Source organism: Macrotis lagotis, chromosome 5, assembly GCF_037893015.1.
Source record: "Macrotis lagotis isolate mMagLag1 chromosome 5, bilby.v1.9.chrom.fasta, whole genome shotgun sequence".
In the NCBI taxonomy this organism is placed as follows: Eukaryota; Metazoa; Chordata; class Mammalia; order Peramelemorphia; family Peramelidae; genus Macrotis; species Macrotis lagotis.
This window is the reverse complement of record NC_133662.1, coordinates 262,741,004-262,768,879: the sequence shown is the minus strand read 5'-3', so window position 1 is coordinate 262,768,879 and position 27,876 is coordinate 262,741,004. Positions and strand designations below refer to the sequence as shown.

Here is a 27,876-nt window from a genome sequence, read left to right as displayed (position 1 = left end):
ATGTAAAATTTTAGTTGCCAAAAAAAGTCAATGCAATCAACTTAAGTGGCATTCAAAGATGCAAGTAGAAAGAGAAAAATCATATTCTGCTTTGTACTTTGCTCTACTGAGGCAATTTTAACAGGCAATTTTGGTTGGAGGAAAATTATAGCACTTTATAAATCTGAGAGCATTGCACCAAGTTTTTATAAGTCTTAACTCACTATTTCTTTACATGAATTTTACAGAATTATTTCTTTTAAATATTTAAATTAAATCTATATGTACTATGTTAAGCATTTTTCTAAAACACTGGATTTCACTTTTCTATTATAATCATAAGATATACATACTAATCTTGACCTTGAAACAACAGAGCCTTCCCATATTGTTTTATTTTTACTGTTCATAAAAAAGGAAAGCTACTTGAGATTAAGATTTTAACAGGGGTGGCTAGGTGGCACGCGCAGTGGATAGAGCACCGGCCCTGGAGTCAGGAGTACCTAGGTTCAAATCCAACCTCAGATACTTAATAATTACCTAGCCATGTGGCCTTGGGCAAGCCACTTAACTCCACTGCCTTGAAAAAAAAAATCTAAAAAAAAAACACACTCTATTAACAATAAATGTACAATTGAGATCAATGTTTGATTACTACAAAAGCTTAAAGAGAAAAAAAAAAGAACTGTGGCCTAGGCCTGACTCAGGCTGATGCTACCTCTCAGATTTGAGATCACAAGGAAATGAAACACTTAGGGGTCATTCAATAGTCAACAAAGGATGTTTACTTTGTCATGGCATGAAAGACACTCAACAGTCAAGAAACAGAAGAATGTGGTTGAGGCGGGTGTGTCATTCCATTGAGACAATGCATTTGGTCCTAGGCTGGGCAGGGTTTGGCATTTCCAGCACCTAGAGGTAGGGGGAAGGAGGGAACCCTTTTTTCTGCCTGTCCACAAGCAGGAAGCAGTGCCACAGTGCAGGTCAAACCTCATAGACCAGAGCTCTTAACACTTTTTAGGGAAAGGACTGACCTCCCCCCACATGCCAAAGTATCCTGTTAGAAGGTATTCCTACCACAATGGATTATATTGTCAATAACTCCTTTAAGAATACAGCTGTTGTCCCACAGCACACTTTTGATGAGGGACAGAGTGGAAGGAGAGAGAAAATAGAATAATTTGGCAGTGGGGAGAAGTGGATGGAGGGCATTACAATCAGCAACATCAACAGGAACTTCTTTGATGGACTTAATGTAAAGAATGCAATCCACCATAAGACAGAGCTGAGGGTATTAAAACACAGACTGAAGCACATTTTTTCCCTCTTTCTTTCACTTGACTGTTTTGAGTAATGTTGTAAATAAATTTTTAAAAGTGAATTAATTTTAAAAAGTTTTGGGCAATTCTCTTCTATTATTCTTGCAAAAAAAAAAAATACAGCAGGAAGAAACCATCTCCTTCCTCCCTTGATTTAGAAACAGCCAAAATTTTTACATACCCTAATATATACACATTATAATTTGTACTGAGAGAGCTGTCTATATTATTCTTGTTAGGTGACATTATTTTTTTGTGGTTTTTTTTGGTTTTTTTGCAAGGCAAATGGGGTTAAGTGACTTGCCTAAGGCCACAAAGCTAGGTAATTATTAAGTGTCTGAGGCGGCATTTGAACTCAGGTCCTCCTGACTCCAGGGCTGGTGCTCTATCCACTGCGCCACCTAGCTGCCCCCAGACATTAATTTTTTAAACTGTTATTTCTAAGGTACTTGATGTCAATTTTTAAGATCTCTCCAAGTGAAGAAGCCTCACCGAAATAGGAAAGTTTACAGAGAGAATTTCTCCCCATTCCACCAAAAAAGGCAACTTTCGGGTTAGTCATCAGCAATTAGTACCCTCCAAGAACAGCTTCAGAGATCATTAGAAAGACCTAGTTGAACTGATTTAGAGTGAAGTGAACAGAACTGAAGAATCTTCTATATAATAATACCACCATAATAAATTAAAAAACTATAATCTTTAAGATTTCTATTCAATGTAATTATGAAAATTGATTACATCTTGCTAGCTCTTATACTTTTTTATTTCTTCCTTAAGGATATGGTATCTCACTCATCACACTCAATTCTCTCATCACGTTCAATGTACAACATGGAAACAATGTAAAGACTGGAAAATTACCTTCTGGGGGGGAGGAAAGCAAGATCAGGGGGAAAAATTTTAAAACTCAAAATAAATAAAATCTTTAAAAGGAAAAAAAATGATTACAGAAGAATCACAGTCTCTGACAGAGAAAGGACACCCGGACTCCAAATGCATGATTTGGAACATTTTGGAACATGACCAAAGACAGAACTGACTTGATCAGACTATACATATTGTTAATAAGGCTTTGCTTTTCTTTTGGAGAGGAGGAAATAATACTCATTAATTAAAAATGATACTTTTTTTAAGTCTTTTTTTTTTTTTTACAAGGCAATGGGGTGAAGTGGCTTGCCCAAGACCACACAGCTAGGTCATTATTAAGTGTCTGAGGTCGGGTTTGAACTCAGGTCCTCCTGACTCCAGGGCTGGTGCTCCATCCACTGTGCCACCTAGCCTCCCCAAAATGATACTTTTGAAAAAGAAAATCTCCACGAAGAATAATAATTTTAAATAATGTCCAGAAAATCATGTCCATTGCAGATAACCACAAATTATGGAATAAAATACAAAAGAACTTTTAAGTTCAAATCACTGCATGAGAATTGCTTCAAGAAAATAAAGGCAAGCCAAGGAATCCTGGGGGTTCTTCACTGAATGAAATCTAGGATAAAATACACTGTTCAAACCCAATTTGACAGCACAACTCAGCTACCAAAAACTTGTTTTGAGTTAACTTTGGCAAAAGAAGAGTCTGTGGTTATCATTTTGAAAATAATTTTGACAAATTTAAAAGTTTCGCCAGAATAAAGTTCAATTGGAATTTAAACTTTTTGAATCACTACCCAAATTCATTTTTACATTTGTACATAGTCAAATGATGTCAAACCCCAAATCAAGTCAAATCCTGACCTTTTCTGCTTTCTTGTCGGAGATATCTTGCTTCTCTAACACAGCCATACTTTCCTTCAGATTCTTCACGATGTCTGCTGGAGACTTATGAGATTTTCCAAATGGGAATGGCATGACTGCAAGCTACACTGGGTTTCTGTCTTCCTTTTCCTGTTTTATCTGTGGACAAAAGAAAACACAGAACCACAAACCAAGGTAAGAAAAAAGACAGTTTTATTACGTTAAAAAAGTCCAAAGAAGTTTTAAGTTGGTCTAACTGAATCTAAGACTTGGGTAACACTGATCCTGAAAGAATGTCTGAAATCAGGAAAACAGCAGCACTAGAAATAATGTCCCTGATGAGAACACACTCAAATATGACCCCATGTGGTCACTATGATGGTCCCATTTTCTGAGATGAGGAAGAACAACTGGATCTAGATGATTTAAGGTACCAGCCTCATTCATTAAGGCCAGTTGACCTCAACTAGGCAAAGCCCCTGACTGCAAAGCACTGGGGAGCTTTCTGAGCTTTCTGATCCCGTAGAGTTCTCTGAAAGGCACACTGAGCCTCCAGTCTTCCTAGGATCTCCTGTAGTGAAATTCTAGTGGTACAGCCCTGTTCTACACCTTAGAGTCTTAGAGATTTGTCTGGGGCACCATTCAATGACTTGGCCAGGGTCAAAGAGCCAAGAAAACATTCAGTTCTACCATCCTACAGTCTGGCTGACATTCTGACTTCCCTGGCCTTAGGTTCCCTCCAGTCTTAATGGTCACTATCCACTATTTACTGGGTTAAAGTGCCTCTGCTCCCACTAAGTGAGGCAACAGAAACCAGTCCTAGGCCTACCTTAGAAAGCATCTACCCACTCCCCAAAAAATCAGGTTTCTATACTGATCATCACTATGTCCAATCCCAACTTGGCAATGGGAAGGGACAGAAGGCAGGGCAGGTAGAACATTACCTGAACCTTCCTTCTCAGAACTGTACTTTTATGCAGTCAGTCATCTTGCTATCTAAAGTCTCCCAAAGCAACAAGTCACCAAGGGCTACCAACTTCTGATCATAATGTAAAATTATTTCTAATTCCTTTCTCTCTCCTCTCTATCCCATCTTCCTACTTGGTGGGTATGTTCACTTGGTATGGAGAAAAGGTATTTGATTAAATTAATCCAGGTATAAATGACTAATATCATTTCTACCTTACATCTCCTTTAATCCTCTCAAAGTTGCTTGCTTATTAGCTCAAAGGAATCTCTAGTTGATAAAACATAGTAACATGGGGACAATACCTTAAGAAAACAAAACCACCCAGACATCAAATTATTATAAAGAAATTCAAAGAAGAATTATAAGAAGTAGCTTTTTCCAGTCTAGAACTGCACCTCTAAAATCAGACAGAAAACTCAGGAAGGATGGGCCACCAGGCAAGCTGGGAGGAAGCCTGTTGGAGCATGCTCAGTCCTCTTCCTGCATCCTACTCTGCATGTGGAAATACCTGTTGGGGGAGGGGGAATGTGTCCATTCCAAAACAAAACCCAAGCCAAATGACCTTCTGATGGTAGACCTTGCCCTCCCTCAAACTACTCCGACTGTTCTACTTCAGGGCAATTGTAAGAAGAAGAAAAGGAAAGAATGATGGCCCCCTGTTCTCCAAATATTAGGCCAAAGCTGTAGAGGCTGAGGATGTTGGAAACTGCCTTCTTTGGGTCCCCAGTCCTGGGCAGCCCTGGCCCTGGCCCTGGCCCTGGCCCTGGCCCTCCCTGCCCCAGTGTGTGAGAAGCAGAGAATGGGTCACTCAAATGGAACACTTATCTTGCTGCTTCCCTAGTTTGTGGCTCTGTCCAGAAGTTCTACCCCCACACACAAACACACACACACACACACACACACACACACACACACACACACACACACAGAGTATATTACTCTATATGAAAAATAAAAACTGTAGAAGGAAACAATACATATTATATGTCCTTGAAGTGAGCTTTCCTGCCCCCAAACCTATACACAGGCTCTCCTTTAGAAGCTTCTCTTCACTGTTCAGGACACAAGTCCCACCAACTCAAAGGCCACATCACCCAGGAAGCCATCACCCCCAAGATTTTTTTTCATTAGATTTCACATGATACTTTTTATAGTGCATACCTACAATGTCAGGTAACATTGTTTATCCTAAGTATCTTTGCTGGTATTTTAGCCTCCTACTAAAAACTTTAATAGCTCCTTGAGAACAGGTCCAGTCTAATCTAAACTCTCTATCTCCCCCAACATGATGTCGTCAACTTAGAAATATTCAAGAGGCATCTAACACAGAAAGAGAGGTCAGGAACAAGATCAGGCTTGGATAAATAGATCTGGGAGTCGTTTGCACAGAACTGATAAATGAAATCTTCAACAACATTTACATTATGCTTTAAGGTTTGAAAAACGCTTTACAAATAAATTACGAATGATATTACCCCACAGATGAGGAAACTGAGGCAGACAGAGGTTAAGTAATGCATCTGAGGTTAAATTTAAACCCAATCTTCCTGACTGCAGGTCCTAATTCTGTCCTAATTGCCCTCCAAGCAGCTTCTAGCTTCTCTAAGAACATATATACAGAGAGGTCAGAGCTTTGGGTGTATCTCCAGTGAGAGAGCACAACAAGAAAGGGTCCCATATGTAGGAAGAGAACCAAGAAGAAAACGCAGGGAAGTTAAAGGGTAGTCCGTAAGTCAAACGATGCATTGAGGATAGGAAAGATGATGCGTGAGAAAAGGGCAGTGGATTTTATGATTCAGAGATCATCAGTAACTATGGAGGAAAGTTTCTGCTGAGTGATGAAGGAGAGGAGAGGAAATGGAGGTAACTAGCAGAGACAGCTTTTTCAAGGAGTTTGACTAGGAAAGGGAAGAGAGAAATCAGATGCTGCTAGTCTGAAGAATCCAGTGTTCCCTAACAGCTGTGAGCAGTAAGGGTCCAAGTCCAGTCCTGAGATGTCCCTCTCACTTCAATACAGTTCGGAGGTTCCCTATTAAGATCACATACCAGCTCTGGCTTCAGTGGAAAGCCTTTCACAACCTGGCTCTGAGCGACCTTCTCTTCTCCTTCGCTCTTGCACAGTTCAGTCAAACTGGCTGCTGCTCCTCACTCAGGACATTCCATCTCCCGTGCCTGGACTGCCCTTCCTGGTCACCTGAGAATCCACTTCTTTCACAGCTTAGCTCAAGGACCACACCTCCATGGAGACTTTCCTGAGCTGCCCCCCTCCCCAAATCTAGCACCTCCCTTCAAAAAATTTATTAGGAATTTACTTAGTAGATATTTACATGGGCATAAGCTGTCTCCCTGGAGCATGTTTTCCTTGGTCCTAGTTTCGCACACAAAGACGCCTTTTTGACTGACCAATTGACCACAAACCCTCTCCAACTCACTAGGTAACCTTACAAAGTTGCCCTGGCTAAAAAAAATCCATCCCCCTGCAAACCCCCTGATAAAGCACCTTGCCAACTGTTTCTAGACTTCCTGGATGACAGACCCATTTTCAATGTCTCCCCAGCCTCAAAAGATACCTCAGGAACCCAGCACTACTAACCCAATCTCCAAATCTTTGGAGAAAGAGAGCATCTAACTTCACTGGCTCTCTATGATCCAAAGGCATCATTATAAACATCAGTACTTGGAATAGTACTGTATAAATGGGAATAAGGATTCAAAAATTCCTTTGCCAGATTTATTATCAAAATTTAACATTATAGAACACAGCAGAGACAGCTTGTACTGGTACCCAATGAAGCTGGGCTCCTTGCTGGCTATCTCACACCCAACATTCCAACACCTAGTTTTGCCTGTTATTCAGGTCTCTCCCCCTTCTCCCCACTTCTCATCTCCTCAGCAGCCTCATCTCCCAGGAGGTAGCTGTTAGCATAGTTTCTTTATATCTCTACTTCTAAGTACACACTAGACATTTAATAAATGCGTGGTGAATTGAGCTGGGTTGGTACTCTATTAGATGTCTGCCCCTTCAGGAGGAGACTGCTTGTCTTTCTGTCTCCCCCATCCCCAACAGAGTGCCTTGCACACCCGAGACATGTAGAATCAAGGAGGGGGAGCTCAGCCAGAGGCATGCTTCTGAAGTTTTTCCAAGGCCCTTCCCCCTGGTCAGCTGTCACCACCGATGCAGTTGCTTCCATCAGGCTCTCTGACAGATGATGACCCGACCAAGCTGGGAAACCCATAAGGTTTACTTCATGGACAAGCCTAAGCAGTGACTAGAACCTTCAGGACAGTACTGAAGCCATGCCAGTGTGAGATGACCAGAAGCAGGAGGGAATTGGCATAAGCTTTAACACCATGAGAGGCTTTTTTTTCCCCACAGTTTTTTCTGGATGATAGGGATTTGTTCTTTTTTTAAATTCTATACCAACCTAAATAATTTGAGAAACCACCACTTGTCCCTTTTTCAAGGTGAAGCATATTTCAGAAATCAACATTATTTCTTAGTCCTACTATCATCGTCACCACCTCCCAAAAAATTGCTTTTACAGATATAGTCTCCTCAAATTAATCCTTATAGATGGGCTGGAAGGTAGGTAGGACTGGTATTGTTAGCCACATTTTACAATAAAGTCAACAGGGGTTCAGAAAGAAATGACTTACCAACCCCATGGTCACAACATTAAGTGGCAAGGCTGAATCCTCATTCAGTCTTTTGAATCAGTCAAATGTTCTTAGAAATGATGTAAAAAGGATGGAATGGTCAAAGGATCAAAGAATAGAACTGGAGAAGACCTTAGAAAGCATATAATCCAATCCTTATACATATTTCAAAACCCTCTGAAATTTGGCTGACTTCATCATTCTACTGAAATTGTTTTCTCCAAAGTCACTACTGACTTAATGATCAGATTTGATGACTTTTTCTTAATCACATCTTTCATGAAATATCAGACTCTTAAAAATTGCTTATGAGGAGCAGCTAGGTGGCACAATGGATAAAGCACAGGCCCTGGAGTCAGGAGTACCTGGGTTCAAATCCGGTCTCAGACACTTAATTTTACCTAGCTGTGTGGCCTTGGGCAAGCCACTTAACCCCATTTGCCTTGCAAAAACCTTAAAAAAAAAGACTAAAAAAATTGCTTATTGATCAATTCTTCTCTGCCCTCCTACTTCCTGATCTCTCTGAAAGACTCTGATACTGTGGGCCACCTTGCTCCTGGTCAGGACATGGCTCTCTCTGGGTTCCATCTTCCCACCAGTCTGATCTCACCTCAGTCTCCATGGTTAGATCTGCATTCAGGACATGCCCATTAACCAAGGATTTCCTCCAAGATACTATTCAGGGCCCTCTTCTTCCTCTATTCTACCTTATCATCGTTGATGAGTTTAATTAATTATCATCTCTAAGGAGGAGATTCTCAGATTTATATCACCCTAGTCTATCTCCTGAGTCACAGGCACACACCACCATCTCTTTTTCAGATGTCCCACAGACACTGAAAACTTCAGTTCAAAACAGAACTCATTATCTTTTCCTCCAAAATCCTCTCCTCTTTCCAATCACCCTATCACTGTCAAGGGCATAATCCATTCTCCCAGTCACCCAGGTTCACAACTTCGTTATCATCTCCATTCACCATTACATGCAATCCACTGTCAAATTTTGTTGTTCCTAATTTTACATCATCTTTCATCCAGGTCTTCATGACAGTTTGGTAAAACCCACAGATTCCTTATCAGATTTAACATTATGGGGGGGGGGACCAAACTGAATTTAAAGAAAACCAATTATTTTGATGCTGAGTGAAGGGGGCAGAACCAAGAGAACATTGCACACATTAACGACAACATTGTGAGCTGATCAACCTTGATGGATGCAGATGCTCTCAGCTGTTTGGACAACTAGGACAACCACAGGAGAGCAGCTGTGGACAATGAATGCTGTCCCCATCCAGAGGAAGAAAAACAAAAACAAAATAATACAAAAACCCATCAGAATCTGAATGAACACTACATTTACTTTTTAAAAATTTCTCTTCTGTATTTCTCTTTCATGACTTGCTTTCTTTTCCCTTACCCCTAATTCCTCATACCAAAAATGACTAATCTGTAAACATGCTAAATACAAATGTGTATGTACAAATCCACCTGACAGTTTGCTGCTAGGGAGGAGGGGAAGGAAGAGTGGAAGAAAAGTATGTAACTTTAAAATATGCATATGTATGTGGATGAATGTTGAAAAACTTTCTTAACATGTAATTGGAAAAATAAAATGTTTAAAAAAGACTGTAAATAAATTTTTTTTCCCAACCTCAGAACAAAAGTTTGGGTGACACTCAATCTATGCCTTCTCTGAAAATGTCATTAATAGAAAATTTTTATCGCCCCAGTCACTCTGACAACCTAGTAATATGTGTTCTCTTTGTGAAAAACTCTATGGATCAGTTCCCATGGGTTCAATTAGCACTCTGTACAGATGGGGCCTAGATCTCTGAGGCAGCCCTGACCTCTCCAGTGAACACCCGTCCCACCCTCTCCAGCTGCCCATTAGACATCCCACCTGGACTTCTTGCAGGCATCTCAAGTCCAAAACATGAAAAGCAAAACCTCCTTATTCCCTTCCCTCAGTCCTCTTACTAACTTCACCAGTATGTTCCTTCTGGACAACTAACGTCAGCCATGTGTGCCATCCCTGACCCTTCACTCCACATTCAGGTGACAAGTCCTGTCCATTCTCCTTCCCCAATGTCACTTATCTTCATCTCTCCCTTCTCTCAATTTACACAGTTACTAGTCTAGTTCAGCTCCTCATTACCTCTCCCTTCAATTATTGGGCCCCTGCTTCAAGTTTCTCCCTGCCACACTACTCCCCACAGTTGCCAGGTACAATCCTCAAGTTTAGGTCCGGCTATATCACTGCTCTCCTCCATCCCATTTACTCCCTTCTACCTCTCTCTTAACTGGCTTAACATCCATCATGACCTAGCCTCAAATGTCTTTCCAGCACTATTACACATTACTCCCCTTCTGTGGTCTATTTAATGGGGTGCAAAAACTGCTGTTCCAATCCAGAACCATACCTCTCTTAAAACTCGTGTATGGGGGCAGCTAGGTGGCACAGTGGATAGAGCACTGGCCCTGGAGTCAGGAGTACCTGAGTTCAAATGCCGCCTCAGACACTTACTAATTACCTAGCCGTGTGATCTTGGGCAAGCCACTTAACCCCATTGCCTTGTAAAAACCTTTAAAAAAAAAAGTCATCTATGGCTAAAAGGTACCTCACTCATCTCTTCTTAGAATTCTCTCTTTCTTGAAGCCTTTCTTAATCCCCAGTTGCAAGGACATCTCCCCCACCTCAAAATTACTTTGCTAAATTTCCTTAGTACTTAATTTGTATCTGCATACACAAGCCTGAGAATGTAAGCAGGCTAAGTGCAAGGACTATTGCATTTCTGCCTCTATATATTCCCAATGCCTCTCACAGGGTCTGCCACATTAAAAGCTTGACTAATGAATTCTTGACTGATTACTTAAACAATTTTTTTAAGTGCCAGCTGTCTAACCTGAACTGCTTGAAAACAAAGACTTTCAAGATGGTACCCATGATAATAAAGGTAATAAAGAATTCAGGCTTCCTAAATTTCCTTTATTGGCTTAGAAATTTGCTCCCAATATCCTTCTCGGTACAAAAATCCCCAGGATGACTAGGCCTTTGCGTCACACAATTTAAGAATTGGAAAGGTCCTCCCAGGCCAGCCTACTACACTCAAAGGTGCCCAACTAACTCCTTGAAAAAACAAATCTTTAGATGAATACCTTGTGTCACAGTGAAAAGAACTCTGGATCTGAGTCAGAGAACCTGGTTTCAAATCCTGCCAGTAACTACCTGTGCATTCAATCTTTGAGTATCATTTTCTTCACCTGCCAAATGAGGGAGTTATACTAAAGGACTTCATTCCTTCACAGCTCTAAATCCATGCTCCACTGAACCCTGGATGTTAATGGCCAAGGAGTAAATTTGGTATTTCTTTCACACTGAGGCTGGTATTTCTCTCACAGGTCTGAACAGACTTCCAGGATTAACCAAGCTACTCTGTGGTGAAGGGATGACGTAGCATCACTGACAGCAAAGCAAATAACATGAGGCTGTTGTTGACAAGAAGAATGCTCAAGTTGACTTCTTGTGGGAAAATTACCAGAGGACATGGACAAGAATCAGAAAGGATAAGAAGGCATGACTAAGTAACTCTCTACATCACTGAAGGGAAGGTAATACCACTATCTGCCTAAGTGGAAATTGAGATTTAGTCAGCATTAGAAGCTATGAAAATAGTCCTCATTTCATCACAAATCTAACATAGAAATTAAATTGTATTCAAAAAATTATGTTTCTTCATCTAGGCAAGTCTTTCAGCAGAAGCTAGCTTCAAACCTTGCCTCTATCCTTCAGTACTTAGGCGACCTTGGACAAGTTATTTACCTTCTCAGCACCTCAGTTTACTCATCTATAAAATGAGGAGTTAGAGCAGATAGACCACTTTCTATTATCTGTAGTTATTTCCTACTGGAATAGTAATATACAGAAAATCTAATGATCTGGGTGAGTTTGTTGCATATTCTGACACTGGGTTCAAGTTATTATTTCAATTACTTTTTAATCGAATCTCTAGGGTTCTTGAAGTAGACAAATACTGAATCTGCAAAAAGACTATTTTGTTTTTTACTTACCTACGTTTAATCTCTTGATTTCTTTTTCTTGTCTAATTATTATGCCCAGAATTTGGAGGATTATGTAAAATAATCATGGTAATGAGTAATCTTAGTTAATTTATCCTTGCTCTTCTTGGAAAGGCCTCAAGCATTTCTTCTTGGGCCAATGCTCATTCTAGGATTTAGATAGTATGGATATTCCTAACAATTCTAAATCAATACGATTAAGTAATGAAATTGATCTGATAACACCTATCCAGAATCAATCAATAATCATTTGTTAAACACCTACTATACATCAGTCACTGTGCTGAGCATGCTGGGGATACAAAGAGGCAGAAGAGGAAGACAACATGAAAAGAAATGTATTCAAACTATGAATAGAATAAATAGCAAACATTTAACACAGCAAAGGCACTAGAATTAAGAGAAAGGGAATATTTCCTATAGAAGATGGGAATATATTTAAACCATAACAAACACTAGAGAATTCCATTCAACAAAGATGTATAAAGCATTGCTCTGAGCATTAGAGATATAAAGATAAAAGCACAATATTCTCTGCCCTCAAAAAACTTCCATTCTAACAGAGTTCAGTACAAGCAAACAGAGACCCTCTCTGATCCAGTGATGCCTGCCTTTGGCTGATCCTTTGAACAAGACCTTTCTCTTCCTCTATCATCCAATTTCCTAGTGTTTTCCTGAGTGATTCCCCACCACCACCTCGCCATCCCTACTCCCACCTTCTCTGCTATCTGATGTTCCCTTTTTTAAGTCTCAGTCAAAATTCCATCTTCTGCAAACACTCTTTTGCTCTATCGTCTTTAATATGGGTGCTTTCCCTGATATTACATCTATCTTGTCTATACAGAGGGGTTTTTTTGCCCCTTTTTTGCATCTCCAGGATCTAGGATGTAATAGAATCTGACCTGACTTAAGATAATTGGAGGGAAAGAGCACTGGCAACCAGGAAGATGAGAGGTTTCCCAGGTGTATTATCTGAGTTGAGAAGCAGAAAAAATATCTCTGAGAGTCTAAAATAGTATCACAACCAAAGAATCAAAGCCTATCAGAAGGCTTTCAGAGATAAGACTAGCCTTCCAGATCCTACAAGGGAGGAAGAAGAGTAAGAGAGCCTCCAACACAACAAAATCAAATTAATAATGTTTCTAGGAGAAACAGAATGCTCTATATCAGTCAATTCTTGGTAATCCAAGACAGACCTGTCAGGCATGATACAATGGAGTGCAAGGCCATTGAGAACTGTCTAGGAAACATTCTCTTTTCTCCTGTAGTTATGGTCATCTCTAAGAGATGGTTCACCCCCACACACACACCCCATCTATCTCTGCCTCTTTATATGTGAGAATTTTCAAGAACCCTTGTTAATCACTTTTTGCTATTCTGTAATAATTAAAGGCGGGACAAAAAAAGAGAATGAGACTGGTGCTTTCTTACAGCTTCAAAATTTGCTCCTTGAGCAGCCAGCCACAAGTGCAGAGAGGGAAAGAAAAGCTATTTCCCCCGCTTGCTGTCCAGGCTCCGGTGGTGCATCTCCCCACAGCTGGCAAATGGACACTTGAGAGTTTCAGTGAACAAAAGCTTCCTTTTCTGAGACGCCTCTATTAGACACCTCAGGCAAAACACATCAAACAGCCAGCGGAAGTGCCCTAATATGGGTGTCAGGGAAACAAATTTCTCTGTCAAATAATTATAAATTATAAAGGGAAATAGCTCAAGAAAAGTAATCTCGCCTTACAGTGGTCATAACCAAAATGACATATAATATTTTTAATAATTTTTTTATTTACAGAATACTTTCATATACATTCACTGAAAAAAAAACTCATGTAAACAAAGCCAAATTTTCCCCTATTTTACAAATGAGGAAACTGAAGCTCTTTAAAAGGTTAAGTGCTTTGCTCAAAATCATATAGCTCACAGAGCTGACACTCAAACCTAACTTTTCTGATTCTTGGAAGAGAGAACAATAACCTAAGAAAACAATTTAGGAGTAAATTCCACAGCTAAATATTGTGGGTTTTTTTCATTAGTCTATTATCTATACATTTACTTAAAACTCCTGAGAAAGTATTTCTATTTTCCAGGTTCTACCACTTTTGGAGGCAACATTCTACAATTTAGCCAACAATGTTGTATTTTTTTCATTTGTCTACAATTGCTTTAATTTCCCTAGTTCTGGTCCATAATAACTCCCTGCCAAACACACACAGACATACATGACATACATACATATTCTCTCTCTCTCTCTCTCTCTCTCTCTCTCTCTCTCTCTCTCTCTCTCTCTCTCTCTCTCTCTCTCTCCAATTTTAGAAAATCCCAGACAAGGAAGATCTGCCTGTAGAAAGTGGCACTTGGATGGGGGCAGCACCCTAAGGGCACCAGGTTCAGTCTGTGCAGAAGCCCAAAGAAATAAGAAGCTAGAGAACTCTGTGAGGCAGAGCTGATCTGCCTGGTTTCTGTGAAGGCAAGTTATACATAATGAGGATGACAAGATAGGTTACAGCAAGTTTGTAAAGAGCTTTAGCTTTGGAAAAAGGAGTTTGTATTTGATCAAAAGGGAACCACTACTGTGGCAGCTAGGTGCAGTGGATAGAGCACTGGTCCTGGAGTCAGGAGGACTTGAGTTCAAATCTAACCGTATACACTTAACAATTGCCTAGCTGTGTGACCTTGGGCAAGTCACTTAACCCCATTGCCCTGCAAAACAAAAAAACAAAAAGGGGGGGCAGGGAACCACTAAAGTTTATTGACTAGAAGAGTGATGTGGTTAAGTTGTGAGTTAAAAGAATTATTCTGGAATCTCTGCAAAGGATTCTTGGAGGGAAGGAATAGGCAGGGGCAGCAATCCAGGGAAGAGGTTTAAAAGGGCCTGAATTTACAGTGGCAACTGAAGGGTAAAGAGAAGAGGAAGAATATGAAAGCTACTGGAGAGACAGTAACCATGACAAAATGGGGCAGCTGACTGGCAATCCCATAATGAAAAGCCCAGCAGCATTCCAGCATATGTATAGCCTGGGACACACAGCAGGCTGTCAATCTAGGAACTGGGGCTGCTCAAACAGGAACAGGCTCTTCATCTTCAGCAGGTGACTTCCAGTCTGAAGTGCTGGAAGTCCATTCCCATCAATTTGATGTTCCTTAGAACATCATAGGAAATTGATGCCTAAATTTGCCCTTTTGTAACTATTATGTTTACTCCTAATTCTGCCTTCTAAGGTCAAACAGAACCTGGCTGATCTCTCTTCATCACCCCAGCCCTTCAAATATTCTCAAGGCTGCCTTTCTCTGGTTTATCTCCAGCTCATCAATGTCCTTAACTAAATAAAATGTGGGCCCAAAACTGAACACAATAATGCAGAAGTGGTCTGACTGTGGTTGAGTTCACTAAAATTCTAATTCCTTTTCCCCATCTTTTTACTTGTTAATTTATTGAGTCTTTTGAATTTACATTTATTCCTATTAAAATTCATGTTATTGGATTCAGTGCGATTGTTAACTCTAATGGGAGCCTTTTTGAATCCTGACTGTCACTGAGTGAATTTACAGTTAGTTCATAGTGATAAGCGTATCACTCCCAGCTTCATGACAAACACAATTTGATAATTAGCTCATCCTTGCTTTTTACGAGTCATTGATAAAAAAAAAATGTTCAAAGCAGAAAGACATGTACAGACCCTGAGGCACACCAATGAAAATCTCCTTTAGGGGGCAGCTAGGTGGCATAGTGGATAAAGCACCGGCCCTGGAGTCAGGAATACCTGGGTTCAAATCCGGTCTCAGACACTTAATAATGACCTAGCTGTGTGGCCTTGGGCAAGCCACTTAACCCCACTGCCTTCCAAAAAAAAAACTAAAAAAAAAAAACTCCTTTAGCTGTTTAATAAACCCAAAGAGTCCAGTTTTGGGGACAAAAACTCTCTCTTCAATAAAAACTGATGGGGAAATTGGAAGTTAATAAGGCAGAAACTTGGATTAGACCAACATCTCACACCCTATACCAAGATAAGATCCAAATGGACATGGGACTTAGACATAAAAAAAATAATATTATAAGCAAATTAGGAGATCAAGGAGTAGTTTTACCTGTCAGATCTATGGAAAGGGAAGCAGTTTATGACCAAGGAAGAGATGGAGAACATTAAAAACAAACCAGATAACTTTAATTACATTAAATTAAAAAACTTTTGCACAGACAAAACCACTTTAACAAAGATCAAAAGAAATATAGTAAATTGGTCTTTTTTTTAAGGTTTTTGCAAGGCAAACGGGGTTAAGTGGCTTGCCCAAGACCACACAGCTAGGTCATTATTAAGTGTCTGAGACCGGATTTGAACCCAGGTATTCCTGACTCCAGGGCCGGTGCTTTACCCACTATGCCACCTAGCTGCCCCTGAAATGTAGTAAATTGGGAAATAATTTTTACAGATAGTATTTCTGACAAAGGACTCATTTCTAAAATATACAGAGAAATGAGTCAAATTTTCAAAAAAATAAGCCATTCCACAATTGACAAATGGTCAAAAGATATGCAACAGCAATTTACAGATGAGGAAATCAAAGCAATCCACAGTCATATGAAAAATTGCTCTAAATCATTACTGATTGGAGAAATGCAAATTAAAGCTTGTCTGAGGTACCACCTCACACCTCTCAGACTGGCCAATATGACCAGATAGGACAATGATCAATGTTGGAAGGGATGTGGGAAATCTGGGACACTATTACATTGTTGGTAGAGCTGTGAACTCATCCAACCTTTCTGGAGAACAATTTGGAATTAAGCCCAAAGGGCAATAAAAATGTACATCCCCTTTGATCCAGCAATACCACTACTGGATCTGTACCCTGAAGAGACTATGATAAAGGGTAAAAACATGACTTGTACAAAAAAATATTCATAGCAGCCCTGTTTGTGGTGGCAAAGAATTGGAAATTGAATAATAAACTGTAGAACAGGAGGGGCGGAGCCAAGATGGCAACAGGAGAAGAGCCTCTCCTAGGTGTTCTCTCCATAATATTTCAAAAAATCTTAAAATAATGACTCTAACAAAATTTTCGAGAGACAGAACCCACAGCAAGATCCAGTAAGGCAATTCTCCAGACCAAGGTAACCTGGAAAATAGTGGAAAGGCTCTGCTCCACAGGGTCAGAGGGGTGGCCTGCCAAAGTACAAAAAAGTTCAGCTTCCTGGAGGCAGCCCCGGGGCACCTGGGAGCCGCAGCACACAGCAGCAGGGGCAGTTTCCTGACCTACACCCAGGGGAGCACCAGGCACAAACTGAAGGATCAGCAGAGGGGACCTCTGCCAGAGCAAGGGCACAAAGCCCAGGCCCTCAGGGCAGTTGTGGCAGCTCAGATCCAGGAAGCAGGCATGGAGCTGGCAAGCAGGCGCTGCCCGCCCCCAGCCACAACTGAGCCTTGAGTGCTCAGCCCACCAAAGGGAGGGGAGTGGAGAGAGACTTCCAAGGTCTGTCCTCTGGATCAGGAACAGGACTCTGGGGCTCTGACCACATTCAGATCCTGCTCACAGTACAGGACCCCCGCCAGCCCATGGAAATTGGGCTCAGGCTATGAACTAACTGCAAATTCACTCAATGACAGTCAGGATTCAAAAAGGCTCCCATTAGAGTTAACAACTGCACTGAATCCAATAACATGAATTTTAATAGCGATAAATGTAAATTCAAAAAACTCAACAAATTCACAAGTAAAGTGGCAGAGGGGTGCACTTGTGGTCATTCACAGACCAGGAGGGAAGTCTGAGCTTCACACACTGAGATCCTTGTGGGGGGAGGGGGGGGGTGTCCCAATAATACTAAAATTTCAGGAAGCACCCCCAAACCAGGCACAGGCTGGAGAAATGAGTAAACAGAGAAAAAAGTTGAGAAATACATTGTCTATGATCCCAAGAAGGATCAAAATATTCAATCTTTAGATGAGGACTTACAAGTTCCTGCATCTAAAGACTCCCAAGAAAAATGGAAATTGCACTCAGGCTATGACAGAGCTCAATAAAGATTTTGAAAATCAAGTAGGGGAGATAGAAGAAAAATTGGGGGAAAAAATGAGAGAGATGCAGGAAAAAACATGAAAAATTAGTCAGCAGCTTAGTCGAGGAGATCCAAAAAAATGCTGAAGAAAATAACATGTTAAAAACCAGCATAGGTCAAATGGATAAAACAGTTCAAAAAGTTATTGAGGAGAAGAATGCTTTAAAAAGCAGAATTGTCCAATTAAAAAAGAAATCAAGTTATCTGAGGAAAACAAATCCTTCAGATGTAGAATGGAACTAAAGGAAGCTGATGACTTTACAAGAAGTCAAGACACAATACTTCAACACCAAAAGAATGAAAAATTAGAAGAAAATGTGAAACATCTCATTGAAAAAATAACTGATCTGGAAAACAGTCAGGAAAGATAATTTAAAAATTATTATGATACCTGAAAGTCATGATCAGGAAAAGAATCTTGACCTCATTTTTAAAGAATTCCTACAAGAAAATTGCCCAGATATCCTAGAAGCAGAGGGCAAAATAGAAATTGAGAGAATCCACCGATCTCCCCCCCAGAAAGAGATCCAAAAAAAACAACCCCCCAGGAATATTATAGCCAAGTTCCAGAGCTCCCAAGTCAAAGAGAAAAATATTACAAGCAGCTAGAAGGACACAATTTAAATATTGTGGAGCTTCAGTCAGAATCACACAGGACTTAGCAGCAACTACATTAAGGGCTCGTAGGGATTGGAATATAAAATTCCAGAAGGCAAAAGAGCTTGAGCTTGGAATGCAACCAAGAATCAACTACCCACAAAACTGAACATTCTCTTCCAGGGGAAAAGATGAACTTTCAACAAACCAGGAGAATTTCAATTGTTCCTGTTGAAACAACCAGAGCTGAACAGAAAGTCTGACCTTCAAATACAGGACTCAGGTGGAGCATAGAGAGTGGAGAAGTATAAAATATGAGGGACTTAATGATGATGAACTGCAAATGTATTCCTGCATAGAAAAATGATACTGATAATATTCATATAAAACTTCTCATTTAATAGAGCAGGTAGAAGGAGCTTTTACAGATGAAGCACAGGAGAGAGCTGAATTTGAAGATATAATATATTATAAAAATGGAGTCAATGGCTAAAAGGGAAATGTAATGGAAGAAAGGAGAGGAGGAATAGGCTAAGATATTTCACATAATAAGATTTTTTATTGCAATGAGCTACTGCAATGATATGGAAGGGGGGAAGGTGAGGGGGAATGAGGGAACTTTCACTCTCATCAGAGGTAGCTCAAAGAGGAAACAGCATATATACTCAGTGGGGTATCAACATCTAGAGTAAAAAGGAGAAAAGAGGGATGGGGGAAGGGGGAAGGGGGGGGGAATATGAGTGATGGAGGAGAGGGTGGATTGTGGGGGAGAGTGGTCACATATAACACATTTTTTTTTTTTACTTCTTACAAGGGGCTGGGATTGGGTGGCCTGTCTGGGACCCCAGGGCTGGGTGGTAGCTGGGCCTTAGGGGTGGTATGTGGGCCCGGGGCCTCTTGGCCCCAGGGCCGGTGATCAGTCCACTTTACCACTCAGCTACCCTACAGCACATTTTAGAAGAGGGACAGAGAGAAAGGAAAGAAAAAATATATGGTAGTGGAGAGGTATGAATGTGGGGAGGGAGTTTCAATCAGCAACAGCAATGGTGGAAAAATACGGAAGTAGCTTTTGTGATGGACTTAGGATAAAGAATGTGATGCAACCAAGATAGAGTTGGTGGTGCTGGAACAGACTGAAGCACATTTTTTTTCCTCTTTACTTTATTTCTCATGAGGGTCTATATTTTTGGGGGGAGGGGGTATTATGCTTACTCTTAAACAATATTTTAGTAATGTATAAAAAAACATCATTTGTACAAAAATAAAAATTAATTTTAAAAAATAAACTGTAGAACACTATTGTTCTATTAGAAACCAGGAGGGATGAGAATTCAGGGAAGCCTGGAAAGATTTGCATGAACTGATGCTGAGTGAGATGAGCAGAATCAGAAGAACACTGCATACCCTAATAGCAACATGGGGGTGATGATCAACCTTAATGGACTTGCTCATTCCATCAGTGTAACAACCAGGCACAATTATGAGGTAACTGTGATGGAGAATTCCACCTGTATCCAGAGAAAGAATTGTGGAATTTGAACAAAGACCAAAGACTATTGCCTTTAAATAAAAAAACAAAAACTGTTATCTTGTTATATAATTTTGCTATCTCTTATACTTTATTTTTCTTCCTTAAAGGATATGATTTCTCTTTCATCACATTCAACTTATATCAATGTATATCATGGAAATAATGTAAAGACTGACAGATTGCCTTCTGTGGGGGGGTGGAGAAGGAACCAAGATTAGGGGGAAAATTGTAAAATTCTAAATAAATAAATGGATGAATAAATGAATGAATTAATGAATGAATGAACAAGCAAACAAATAAATAAATGAATGAATGAATAAAGACAAAAAAGAAAGAAAGAAAATCTCCTTTAGAATTGACTTCAATTCATTAGTACTAGGGCAGCTAGGTGGCGCAGTGTACAGAGCATCGGAATCAGGAGGACCTGAATTCAAATTTGACTTTAGACATTTAATAATTTATCTAATTGTGTGACTTTGGACAAGCTGCTTTAACCCCACTGCCTTGCTTTAAAAAAAAAACATCATTCCTTTTTTTTTCATCCAGTCAACAAAAAGGTGACCACACCTTTTACTGTCCCCTAGAACATCTCTCTTTACATCTTTTCCACAACAATGGCATATGAGGATTTGTCATACAATTGGCTAAAATCTAGATAAACCCAATCTAAAATATTTCCTTTTTCTATCAATCTTAAGTAATTCTATTTAAAAAGGAAATGAGAGAAGTATGGAATATAAGCTGATCTGATCACCTCTCTTTTGGAGACAGGCTTGAACCATCAGATTCATCAGTTCACCCTCTAAGCAGGATTGTCAAGCTCCTTGGTCAGATCTAGAAAAGCCTGTTTTCAGGAAGAAAAGTCAAGAAAGGAACGCTGTTTTGCTTCAGGCAGAAAGAGCTTCCACTACAATCTCCTTCAGTGCTGGACCTGTGATCCGGATTCCAAACTCATCTTTTCTCTCCTTCTTGCAAGGCTCCTTCCTATTGACCTTAAACCACATCCACCCACCCACCACCTTACTCCCTGCCACAGGTACTGTTTTCATTTTTCCTCTTTTTTTGCATACAGTATTATAGCCTCATTCATATTTCAATTCAAGGGCTCTTCCACTCAGGATAGCCATCACTTTTTTTTTCTCCTCACTCAGGACTCAGCATTCATGGCTTTTTACTCATTTTTTGTGCACCTGTCTATAAACCCGGGGTTTTACACCAGTTCCTTTCTTGGATTTTGCTTCCTATGAACTTTTGGGTGCTTCAATTATTCTTCTGCCTACATTCTACATACTATGATTTGTGTCTTGATGAAAATATATGACACTTTTATCCTTTCCCTCCTCTGTTTAAAAAGCTTTTGATTAGATGTCTAATACTAAAGGGAAACACATTATTACCAACCTTTTGGCTGTAAAGAATACTACACTCCTGGGTCAAGAAATAGAAATTTCTGTGTTTTAAGGCCCTGGGGAAAAATCCAAATCCCATTTTCTGTCACCATTTTTTGGATTTTAGTTTTTTTGCAAGGCAAGTGAGGTTAAGTGGCTTGCCCAAGGCCACACAGCTAGGTATAATTATTGTGTGCCTGAGGCCAGATTTGAACTCAGGTACTCCTGACTCCAGGGCCCATGCTCTACCCACTGTGCCGCCTAGCCACCCTACTGTCACCATATTTTTAACCAGCTATTCACCTCATCTGTCTGTCCTTTGCTTCTGAATCCTTTGCCTTCAAAACAGACAGCAGTCATGAAAACACCACTTCTGCCCCTCGGGCCTGGAGGTCCTTCCTAAATCTCAGTAATGTTTATTAGGATTACTTTCCTTCTGGCAATTGCAGCTGTGCCCAAATGAATAAACTCTGAGAAATCTAAAGGTTCTCTTCCGTAACATCTAAAAGATTCCTACACAAATTCAAGAAAGGGAGTAGCCCATATATTGTGTTAGTGTGGTGAATAGCTGCCTCAGTTAGCAAGACCATACTCTCATTTCTTATCTCTCACCTGAAAGCTCCCTCCTTTGAGAAAAAGCATTCTATTTTGTTCTTAGATCCAAGCAAGCAATGGGTCTTTCTTCTTTTCCCTTTTTTCTTCTACAACATTTTCCCAATGGATCAGGAGCTCCTATGCCTCTTCAGAGCTTTTCCCCACCTATCTAAAATGAAGTCTTCTTAAAAAGGGAGGCCTTCCCCAAGTTACTTTGATTATTTTTTTAAGGGAAAAAGAACAATTTGGATTGGTCAACTATCAAAATATACATTCTTAATGTTTCAACTTAAATCCTTTGTCTTTAATGAAGACTTTCCAGACCTCTACACCATGATATCAGAGCACTTACTGTCTCCTCATACTGTTAGAAAAGTAATCAGTTGGTGGATAGTCAAAATGAAGAATAAAAATTAAAGAAAAGGACATCAATAAACTGTTTTTATTTTTTTTTAGGTTTTTTTTGCAAGGCAAACAGGGTTAAGTGGCTTGCCCAAGGCCACACAGCTAGGTCATTATTAAGTGTCTGAGACCACATTTGAACCCAGGTACTCCTGACTCCAGGGCTGGTGCTTTATCCACTATGCCACCTAGCTGCCCCAATAAACCATTTTTAAATAAAGTAGAGAGGGAAAAGAATTGAAACTTGAGGGGATGCCCATCAATTGGGGAATGGCTGAACAAATTGTGGAATGTGATTAAGATGAAATACTATTTCTGCTATGAGAAATGATAAACAGAATGTTCTCAGAAAAACCTGTAAAGACTTACATGAACTGATGCAAAGCGAAATGTACTGTGTGCAATTTAACAGCAGTACTGTAGGATAATCAGCTGTGAATGACTTAGCTATTCACAGCCATACAATTATCTAACACAACTCTGAAGGACTTGGGATGAAAAAGCCATCCACCCCTGGAGAGAGAACGGTTGGCATCAGAATTCAGAGCGAGCATATTTTTTTTTACTTTGTTTTTCTTGAGGGGATTTTTTGGTCTATATTTTCTTTCACAACATGACTATTATGGAAATGTTTTGCATGACTACACATGTACAGCCTATATCGAATTGCTTGACTTCTCAAAGAGGGGGAGGTGGAGAGGGAGAAAGGGAGAGAATTTGAAACTCAAAGTTTTATAAATGAATGTTAAAAATTATTTTTACGTAACTGAAGAAAAATAAAATACTAAATAAACTAATACTAAATAAACCTAGAAAAACACCACCAGAGAGTAGAATGAAGTTCAAAAAAGAATTTTTAAAATCATCATTTACATTTTAATCTACAAGTTAAAAAACAATGAATTTTTAAAAAATTAATCATCTCCTATCTTCCAGCATTTCTAAAAGTACAATCTAATTTAATTATATTACCAAATCATTTGGACCTCCCACTCCACAAGGTGCACTCACTTCTAAGACCAGCAGCTTTGCCACTTCTAATGTTCCTCATTCCTTTGCCATTTCTGACTCTAGAAAATGAATTTTTACAGACTAGTCTGTAAAAGTTTTCCCTTCCCATAAAACAAGGGCACAAATTTTGTTACTTTGGGCCAATCTAATCATCATGTATCCCATGAAATGATTTAGCTTTCTCAAGTCAACCTAAAGTGTCTGGGAACATGCCTCTTAACCAGTCTCTACATATAATTGTTGAGAAGGAAAAGTGGGAGCGGGCATGCAGGATTGGAATGGGAAGCAGTATCAGAGAAATAGTGATAGAAAAGGGTAGTTTCAGGCAGTATATAGCTGAATACTATCATATATCCTTTCAGTTAAAGCACTTCTTTCCAATTAGGGTAGTTGAGCTTAGACAGGTCTTTTGGCTTGGTTTTTTGGGGGGCATTAGGCCAAAGATAGCAAGTCCTGGACACTGGACCATTTTAAGTTTTGCACCCACTTCTAATATCACAGAAATAAGTTGCTAAGCTGTTAACTTTTCAGGGGTTCTATTTTCTTTAAAATATAACTTTAAACACCTAAAAGAAAGATGTAGGAATCTTCCCCATAACAAAGAAGGATGTAAATGTGTGTGTGTATGTGTGTGTGTGTGTGTGTGGTGCATATACACATATGCACACAAACTCACACATGCATACACACACTGGGAGTGTAAAGGGTCTTGCATACATTATCTTATTTGATTGAGTGCATTTGCCATAATCTTTTAAAATTTTCTGTGGTCAGTTTAGGTTTTATTTTATCTTGCTTTTAAAAACTTTTAAAAATATATTTGCATTTACCTTTTTTTTCCTTTTTTTAAGCAAGGCAATCAGGGTAAAGTGATTTGTCCAGGGTCACACAGCTAGTTAAGTATAAGTGTCTGAGATTGGATTTGATTCAGGTCCTCCTGACTCCAGGGCTGGTGCTCTATCCACTGTGACACTTAGCTGCCCGTTTAATTTATGTTTCAATGCTTCTACAAACATTTCATTCATAACTCAAAATACATTCTTCTCCAGGAAGTTGTATTTTTGTGATAGAAGTAACTATCTACTTTTCATATTTTCCAAAGAGTGGGTGAAGCCATTTATCTGCTTGTCCACAGACCATGTGCAAAATGTCACAGAACCCTGTGAAAAGATGAACTGGTATAGAGAACTTCAACCAGAAGAGAAACTGAGTCCAAACCCATCATACATTCTATGAATGATTAAAGATTTTGGATTTGGCTCAAAATGTGCACAACTACTAGCTAATGTCTTAGATTATTAAAATAAAAATATAAGAAATTTGAAGTTTAGATTTCTTGAAAACCATTCTTACAATTTAAAGATGGTCTAAGTGTGGTAGGCAGGGATTTGGATTTTGAATTTGAGGACAACTTCTGACATACATACTCACTATAGTATAACAAAAGCAAAGTTGCTTGACATCTCAATGCCCCAAGCAATAAAGATCTGTACAGGTGGAAGGAATTGCCACACCAAAAGTTTCTCACAGAAGATTCAAACACAAGAAGAAACAGGAGCCACTAAGCCTCCATAACAATGCCTGTTCTCCACATCTGCATGACGTCTGTTCAAGTGTGTCCACTATTTCCCAGTAACATTTGAATCTGGATTGGCACAAACTGGGAGTTTATGTGACAGACACTTCTGCCCTACAATAATGATAACTGTCCTTCATGTCTCAAGAGGAACTTTTGGGGAGGGTCATGCCCACTTCTGCCTCCCCGTCATCCAAGTTAATGCCAAGTTAATGGTGGCATGACTTCTTGTAATTCTTTATCATTGTGAGGAGCATGTTGTGCAGAACCATCCTCGCACCTGTGCAGAACCATTCTATCCCATGTCCTGACTACATAGGAAACAGGACTTTATATGATGGTCTGGATGTTGTGTTGGCACTCCAGTACTAACCTGATAAAACAGCAACACAGAGTGATACACCATTTCCCAGCCTGTCTCTCAATGGACTAATCATCAGGACAGGTTTTCCATGCCTTTCTTGTCCCGGCCCCAAGTGTCCTTTAGGTCTTAAGTGTTTACTTTGAAAAAATTAGGAGTTTACAAAGCAGGCCCAAGTGGACAGCTAGGAATAATGGAACAGGACTACAGTTCTATTTTGTTGGGTTTTGGGACTGGGGTCATGATTAAGAGGGACAGTCAGAGGCATTCACATTGTGTTGCTAGAGGAAAAATGCTGAGTGAAAGCATTTGCCAAAAACATTTTCATTAATCAAAAATAAAAGTCGTAGTTCTGACCAAACGTTGACAACTAGCAATGTGATCCAATGCCAACCAGCATACCCACTTGAGGTTTTCTTGGCAGAGACCAAGTTCTTTGCCATTCACTTCTCCAGCTCATTAAACATTAGAAGAAGCTGAGGCCAATAAGGTAAAGTGACTTGCCCAGGGTCCCACAACTAGGTAATTATTAAATATCTGACACTAGATTTGAACTCAGATCCTCCTGACTCCAGGGCTGATGCTCTATCTACTGTGCCACCTAGCTGTTCCCATTTTATCAAAATTTTAACAAGTTGTGTTTATATGACTATGATGGAATACGATTGTGTCAAAAGAAATGATGGGGTTGGTTTAGAAAAACCTGGAAAGGCTTTTATGAACTGATTACAAAGTGAGTAGAACCCAAAGATCACTGTACAAATTGTTCTGATCAATAAACTGATCCTGGGGCAACTAGGTAGTGCAGTGTTTAGAACACTGACCCTGGAGTCAGGAGGACCTTAGACATTTAATAATGACCTGTGTGACCTTGGGTAAGTCACTTAACACCATTACCTTGCAAAAACCAAAGATGAATGAATGAATGAACCGATCCAAGACAATCCTGAAGGACTCATGACAAAAACTTCTATCCAAAACAAAGAAACTTGATAAACCAGTGCCAATATTCAAGGATTTGTGTACTGTTAAGGGGGAAGATTAGGGACAAAAGAATTAAGGACAGAATTCAAGATTTAAGATCACTAAATTACAGCTATCTAAGGGATAAGAAAATTGTTGCAGAAAGGATAAGGGACTTGCTCAAAGTCTCACAGCTCTGTACCCAGGTCACCTGGCCCTAAACTCAATGCTCTTGCCACTTAAACCCATCTAAGTAGCCCAGAGACATGCCCTTCAACTGTTGATATTGGTAGACACTACTAAATCTGAGATTTCTAACTAGATAGGTAGTGAAATTTGGGCTAGGAAAAACAGATTGGCTCAGTAGCTACAGCACCTTAGGGGGAACTGGGAAATCCAAGTTCCATGTCACCTGATATTTGAGCTTTGTTATCTGTCAAATGTGGATCATGATACTTACACAGTGCACCTATCTTACAGGTTGCTTTGAAAAAAGCCCTTTCCAAACCTTAAGACACCATATAAATGGTGATTTCTAACATTCGCTCTGACTTGAGACTTTTAGGATTCTATAAAATTTAAAAGTCAAGGCTGAGTCAGATCATGAAGAAGCTTGCTTCATCCTTTAGACAGTTTTTGAGGAAGAATCAGAGAAGTTGTCTTCTAGAACAAATGATTTTAGGGTTCAAGTAAGAGAGAAGGGAGTAGACAAGGAAGAGAAATCAGAATAGAATGCTACGGCAGGAAAATATGCAAAGAAAAAAATCAATGGAAATGGAAAATGGGGGACTTTGGAAGTAAATGACTAGATATTTAAATCAATGTGACCAAGAAAATGAGACAAAATTGCATGGTGTTTTCATTTTTTTAAGTCTCACAAACTTGTCTGACACATATTATGATGCAACTTACATTATATTATGATGTAAGCAAAAAGGGTACAAAGAACCTAGTAGGAAAGGTCTCTGCTTCACAAAATCTAATCCATATCTGGTCACTGGACTCAATTGGCTCCAGAGGAGAAAATGAGGATGGTGACCTAGCACACACAACCCTACCCTTCAACCAAATCCAGTTCACGTGCTTGCCATGGTATCACTTCCCTCATGTCATGCTCTTCTTCAAGAACATTCTCTGAATTATTTCCTATTTATCCAGTCCATAGCTTGCTCTTTTTGCATGTATTTGTCTCTATCATTAGACTGGGAACTCCTTGAGGTCAGGGACTGTCTTTTGCCTTTTTTATACCCCTAACACTTGGAGTAACTGGCCCATAATAGGAACTTGATAAATGTAGACTAAATGATAGATACCAAGAATGGTCAAAAAACAGTCCCTACACTGAAGGAATTCACAGTCTCTTGGGGAAAGAGAAAAACATGCAAACGACTAGGTACAAACAACATACAAACTGAATATACTGGAAATCTGAAGGGTTAAGGCTTTCTGACTCAGAAGACCAAATAGTCACTCATAATCCAGACCAATGTTCCCTGCTAACAATCCAGAGCCCCCTCACTATCATCTTCCTTCCTTCGGTGGGGGGAAGAGGGAAGTATCAGCAGTTGTCATCCCTGCTTCCTTTCAAAAAAGTTATCTTGAGAAGACTAGTTACCTCAGTCATGCTACCCTCTTCCCTAGTCTAACTCGACTGCTCTCCTCTATTCTGAT

General features: G+C 39.7%; 1 protein-coding gene across 2 annotated transcripts in view; it reads right to left on the bottom strand.

Moving 5' to 3' along the window:
• Positions 1-27,876, bottom strand: part of CAB39 (calcium binding protein 39) — a 103,820-nt gene that overhangs the window by 42,983 nt on the left and 32,961 nt on the right. For both annotated transcript variants that reach the window (XM_074189680.1, XM_074189681.1), the window contains exon 2: positions 3,033-3,191. In XM_074189680.1, the coding sequence (XP_074045781.1) occupies positions 3,033-3,146 (114 nt within the window). In that variant the 5' untranslated portion in view covers positions 3,147-3,191. The remainder of the gene's footprint in view (positions 1-3,032; positions 3,192-27,876) is intronic.